Raw genomic sequence first — 6,382 nt, forward strand, 5'->3', positions numbered from 1 at the left:
TTCAGAGAATTCTGTCTGGACAATTTGTTACACCAATGTGAAATATATTACATTGGGAAATAGAATACATCTTCTCTTCAGAAAGAAAAAAGGCTACAAATCCAACTATTATCAAACTGTGAAATCAGCAACTTCCACTAAAAGCTGAGAAATAGACTTGCTAAAAATTTTGAAGACTTTTAACCCTTATTGGATAGGGCACAACTTCCTCAGTGCAATAAGCACTGCAGCACTTCATGGAGAATAATTTTGTTCTTTATCAGGCATGCAGCAACTTTGATAAAACCGGTGACTGAATTCAGCCTCTTTTCCAATATTTCCAGGTATCACAGTTGGTCTGATATAATATGGTATCATGAATGTGAGTATTTTCATGGGATAAGCTCTCACTTTAGAGTGCTTTTCATTGTTATAATCCAGATTCTGGTCTTAATGAAGGAAATGTCTAGGTGGGCTTAAGCATGAACAGTCTTTGAATCTCAATCAGTTACAAGTCAATACAAAACTGAAGAGCCTTGCATTAGTAGGTTACACAAATTCTCTGCTCCTTCTATGTTCTCAGTTGATTCTCTTTTCATTTTGAAGGCTATGAATTACACCTCTTTGAAGCTCTTTTTTAACAAATCAGACTCTCATTCACTCCAGGCTGGTGCAACAAAGCTCACCCTTTTCCAGAACCAAGTGTGAAATCTGCTTTGTGACAAATATCTGATGGTGCAGGAGCTCTGGGCTTGCACCCAAGCTAAATTCATTTATATTGCAGCAAAACACCTGCCTATGTGTCATCACAAAAGCAGTTCCCCATTGTAAAGTACAATGCAGTCTCAGACAAGATTCAGATTCCTTTTTTTTCCCCCTCTGCAGGAGAGGAACAGATGTCCTTAGGAATCTAAAAGAGCTTCCTCCCTCCTCATCTACTCAGCTTATATAGCTAAGTCATGACTCTCAAAACTTTTCAGAGTCAATTGTCAAGGGTTTATTGTTTCCATGACACCAGTCCCTTCCCACAGCCACTCAAAGCTCAGGATGATTACTTTACATGACACCTGCCGTCTGCAAGTGACAGATTTAGACTAGGATTATACTTGGTGTTTCCATACATTCAGCCCAACTATCACCATGATGGTTCCCTCTGGATCAGCAGTACATCACACCAGTCATGGGACATTGTCAGCTCCACAACTTCCCACATGTCTGGTCCATCCCATTAACAAATGGCTTTTGTGCGCTCCGTGGGCCACAGCAGACTCTCTGCTCAGTACCATGGCTGTTCTTCCAAAGGCTGGGCAATGACTACCACCCCCTGATATTAGACACCAATAAGAGGGATGCCTACCTTGCCAACAGGATTTACAATTGCTGCTGCTGTGGATTGCAATGGTGAGATTTTTGGAGGAAGCACAACAAGCTATGAGATATAAGCAAAGGCTAAACAAGTGTTTAGAAAAAAGCTCTGTAAGAAGTCAAAGACTTTAAGAAGTTTTGGCTTAATGCTGCCTTAACGTATGGCCGTGTTCTTGTCAATCTCCCCAAAGTCTGGATGCAGAATGAGAGTCAAATACAAAAAAAATAATAAGTTATTGGCTCAAAAATATTTGCTGTAAATGGGAAGTACATCTTTGTTCAGCATTAAAACTTAAACGCGATAAGGTAAAATAGAATAAAGTAGAGCTTACCTGAAGAGGCTGAAGAATCGTAAGTACTTCTATCCTTTCTATTTGTTCTGAAGGGCTGAATGTCCTTTTCCCTGTAGGTTCCAAACCCTTCAAAGCTTCTTCTTTTATTCCCACTTGAATCATTGTCCCGCTTCTCACTTGAGGAATTCATTTCACCAAACATGTCCAGGGACTCTGACCTTCCATTACTCTCAGTATTACCAGAGTATCTCTTTGTGCAAGAGTCAATGGGATCATTGCTTAAGTCGTTTTTATCTTTACTCTGTGTCCACTGCTGGGCATCAGAAAGTGATAACGTAGACAGCGTATCCACTTCAAAGTTACTCTTTGAGCCTTTGTGTCCGGTTTCACAATGCTGGTGCTTCTGCTTCTCCTTATGCTTGCTTTTCTCGCTCAGCAAGGAGAGGTCTTTATCTGAGCCACTTAGCCTTTCATTGATCGCATGGCTAGAGAAGCTAGTGGGCTTGCTAGCAAAGAGACCACTCAGATCTTCATGAGTCCCCAATATCCGTTCATCCTTATGCTTGTGCTTATGTTTGTGTTTCCTCTTGTGAAGTCGGCCACTTGAAAGGCTTGTTCCTGCCACCTTTGGAGGAGCCAAAGAGGACTGCATGTCTCCAAGGCCCATTCCCACAGGTGTTTGCAGGTGCACTCCATGTTTCGCTTTATGCTTGGCAGTGGTGGACATCTTCATATGAGAGCTTGCATGGAACTGGGGAGGGGGCACGGTCGGTCTCATAAATGGGGAAGCCGCTCCGAGCGTGTGAGACAGGTACAAAGGAGCTGGATACTGACCATAGTAACCAAGATTCATCATAGGCATTGATGTGTAAGGCATTCCATAGGGTGCATAGTAACTCCCACTGGGAATAGGGTAACCGAACCCTTGTAAAAAAGGCACCTTTGTCATGGTGTCATTGGTTTTGGCAGGTCTACCACGCTTCTTCTTAGACTTCATGTCAGAGGTCCTGCGAAGATAGAGCAATGGGTCATACTGGATATATGGCACAGGGTAGTAGTGATCAAAATTAATCCTGAAGATGCTGGGATATGGATTTTCATGATAAAATGTGTAACTTCTATGGGAAATCCTGAACACTTGAAACTTATTGATGAGTTCCTCAAGGTCTGCCAGAAACTGGAGGTCATCTCTGTTCTGCAGGCTTTTCCTTTTCCTCTTGTGCTTTGGCTTTTTAATACTCTCATGAGAGAGAAAGTTATCCACAATGAGATGTTTCTGCCGGTGACCATGCCTGTTCTTTGTGCTGGTGTCAGATGGGATAGCCTCTGGATTGTCCAGGGTGCAGAAATCAAAGGAGTATCTCCGGCGGGACTCTGAGCTTTTCTCAGCTTGGTCAGAAGTGCTGTTGTTGTCTGTACCTATCCCACTGTCGCTCGGTATGGTTTCTTCACTGTGAGACTCACTCACCGGAGACAGCGTGACTTCTTTCAGAGAACCTATTTCACAGAGGTGGGAAGGTGAATTAGCCATTAACCTGGGTGGAGACAGCTTCCAAGTTCCACTGTGCATTCCTTTCTGGGTTTTTGTAGGAAGAGCACTGATTGGTTGAAGATTTGGCATAGTTTTTAGCTCTGAAAAATTAGTTTCAGTGCTTGCAGGGCTAAGGTTGCCATTAGTCCCGACTAACTGTGTCGAAAGCGGATGAATAGCTGCTGGTGACGATGCCACAAGTGACTGCAGGTTGGAAGGCACTGCTGGGTTTTCTGGCTGGCTGGAAACAGGCCTTGAGTGCTTGATGGCTGTCTTAGGTTCTTCTGTCTGAGGCTGCAGCTCTGCTCTTGGCTTTCTGCCCCGTTTTTTGCCAATATAGATTGTCCCCCTCTTGCTGACATTGATCTGCTTCCCTAGTCTGGCATCGATGGTGGTTGGCCCAGCACTAGAGGGTGGCTGGACTTTTGCCTTCAGAGCTATGCTGCTGGAGCAGGAGGACAAGATCTGATTGAGAATATTCTTCCTCTTGAGGGTCTTCATTTTATTAATGGTTTTGATAGTTTTCTTATCCAAGACCCCAAGCTTCCCGACCTTTTTATGAAACTTAAGTTCACTGATTGACTTGTCCTCTCCTGGAACCATCTGGGCCAACTTGGCTAGATTCCGTCTCCTCTTCCTTTTCTTTGTTCCTGGAAATTCACGACTGATTGGACTCACTGGGCTGGTGGAGGTCCCCTCATGAATGGTTTCAACAGTGAGCAGAGGCTGTTTCTTTGGTCGTCCTCTTTTTTTCTTGACTGGTGTGATCACAGTAAGACTGTCAGTATTGGTATACAGAGGGCTGGATGGTGTGATGGGATAGGCTGAAGGAGGCTCCACCATCAGCTTCTCAGATGTTGTCATGGAGGTCTCCCGAAGGATAGATTTAGGCTTGCTGCAGGTCCATCGCCGCTTAGCTGCATGTTTGGGGTGCTGGACCTCAGCTAATTTGCCAGCTGTGGGAAGATCGGTAGGTAGGAGAGTGGATGTCAGAGCTAATGGTTTTCTGAGTCTGGTGGCACTGTTGGGGGAAGCTCTGTCAGTAAGCATGCCGCTGTCAATAGCTGCTAAGGGGGACTCATTTTCAATCACTTTCCCTGGCTTTGTGGCTCTAAGATCCTTTTTACTGCCCTCTGGTTGAGAGATAGTCCTGTTTGCTACTTCACTGCTCATAGCAAGCCCAGGAGGTAGACTTTTCTCCTGGATAGTTTTCTCAATAGATTTTGTGGATTGCCTTTTTTTCCTTTTGTGGCCAGATGCATCTGTTGTCGGAGACTTTATTGGGATAGTAATTCGTACATGACTGGTGTCACTTTCACAACTGCTAGCAGAAGCGGGATTCTGCTTCAAGGGTGATGTATCCAATAGACTTTCCATCGAGTAAGACTCCTTTTTCCCTTCCATACTGTCATGAGGTTTGCTGTCAAATGCTTTCTGAGCACTCTTCACCCATTCGATGTCTGTGGTTTGGATTGTTTGACTTAACAAGTCCTTTTTGCTGGACTTCTTCTTTATATTCCCAGTGGGCTGATCGGGGACCTCCAGCTGCATGCTTCCTTCCGGATCACCAAGTGGCAAAAGCCCGTTGCACTCAGAGGCACTGCTGGGCTGGGTGGCCACGCTGATGTTGTTGGGTGATGGGACTGCACTGCAAATGGCAAGCTCCTTACTACTGGCTGACAGCTGCCCCCATGTGCTGCTGGCACAGGACTTCTTTGCTTGGGATTTGCTGAAGGAAACTCCTGGTTCTGGAGTGGATACCTTGGTGGCACTAATTGCTTCTCGACTGGGTTCTGTGTTCATGAAGCAACTTTGAGAAGTGGATCCTGTGTCGGAGCTCATTGACCAGTCAAGGTGGTGCTGGTTGCTACTTTTCTGCTGGTGCTTTGATTTTAAGGTGTCACCGGTGAAGTCTTGTTGGAGGCCCGGATCATAGTGTAGAGCAGAATGTTTTTGTGGCCTTTCATAAACCTGGAAGGCAGCAGAAAATAAACAGAAAAGAAAATATTAGTTTATCAGTCCATTCATAACCCCTGGTTGCAGCTTTTTATTTGTACAGCAAATGACAACTATTCTTAACACATGCCCTTGTAAGGGTTAGGAGCCTTTATAAAGTCTTATACTTTATACTTATACTTAATTTGTATTTAGATTCTTGCAACGTAAACAAATTTTGTTTTGCTTTCCCACTCTAAGAACAATGGAAATATTTCTACAAATGCAAAATTGCTAAGGAAACATATTCTATTGATTTTTAATTTAAACCACAAGTAAATTATTTCCTTTCAATGGATGAATGATGCAATTCAACCTCCTGGTGAGAATCCCTTTTCCCTAAAAAATAATCCCTCACACAACTTGATGCTCAACAACAGCAATTAAGCTTATTGTTGTAAACAAGAAAAAATGCAGAATTATCTCGGAAGTTGTAACAAACAAGAGGAAATCCTGTGGGTTCACTTCCCTGTGAATCCAGAAACAGCAAAGATTTGCTTGATAAAATTTCCACATAGAAGTCATCCCCACAAACTTAGTGCTTAAAATCATATGCATAGCATGGAGTGTGTGAGACACACTTGGCAGTTTCAAGATTTGCATTACTCCCTTTCCATTTTAATAATCTGCTATTTGCAATGTTGGTAAGAGATATTTTCAATATGATTTTTAATCTGACAGCAGCTTTTCAAGCTGCAGAGGTTACAATAAGGGCAGAATTATACTGAAGGCTCTTACAGAGGAAAAGAAAGTCTACTTTTTTTTCTTGGTAAGCCTCCTTCAGCTGAAGAAATTATATTTGCTGCAGCCATAACTATTTGATAAGTCTCTGAAAATAAAAAAAAACAAAACTTATTGCTTTTACTTTAGTTAACTGACCTCTTTTATCCATTTGTTTTCTCCTGTTACATTTAGGAGGATGTTCTGTAAAGCTCTGGATCAAACTGTGCAACTGATTTGTACACCTAGTGCTGTAAACAACTGTTGTTAACAAACTGTAATGACACTGTTCTGAGTGCCAAATAAATGATGAGACACTTAAAATATATGTGTAACTAAGGAAAGAACAATAGAAAAAAACTGCTAAAAGTGTCTCATGTTTCTGCAAACACTCTGGTACAATTAAGTTTCTACCAGAAGCATTACGCTAGATCCCTGTCTGGGGTGTTTGCAAAAGAAGACTTCGGGCAAGGAGGCTGTCAGCATAAGAGGGTCTTGA

At 42.8% G+C, this 6,382-nt stretch overlaps 1 protein-coding gene across 1 annotated transcript; it reads right to left on the minus strand.

Annotated features, from left to right (window-relative positions):
• Positions 1-1,676: 1,676 nt before the first annotated feature.
• Positions 1,677-5,139, minus strand: SETBP1 (SET binding protein 1; the record flags this gene model as incomplete). The annotated part of the gene is made up of 1 exon (XM_010020512.1): positions 1,677-5,139. A coding segment is annotated over one exon (3,463 nt), but the record flags the coding sequence as incomplete, so codon positions are not given.
• Between the last annotated feature and the right edge of the window lie 1,243 nt (positions 5,140-6,382).

The sequence above is a fragment of the Nestor notabilis genome, unplaced genomic scaffold, assembly GCF_000696875.1.
Source record: "Nestor notabilis isolate BGI_N333 unplaced genomic scaffold, ASM69687v1 scaffold9438, whole genome shotgun sequence".
NCBI classification, from domain to species: Eukaryota; Metazoa; Chordata; class Aves; order Psittaciformes; family Psittacidae; genus Nestor; species Nestor notabilis.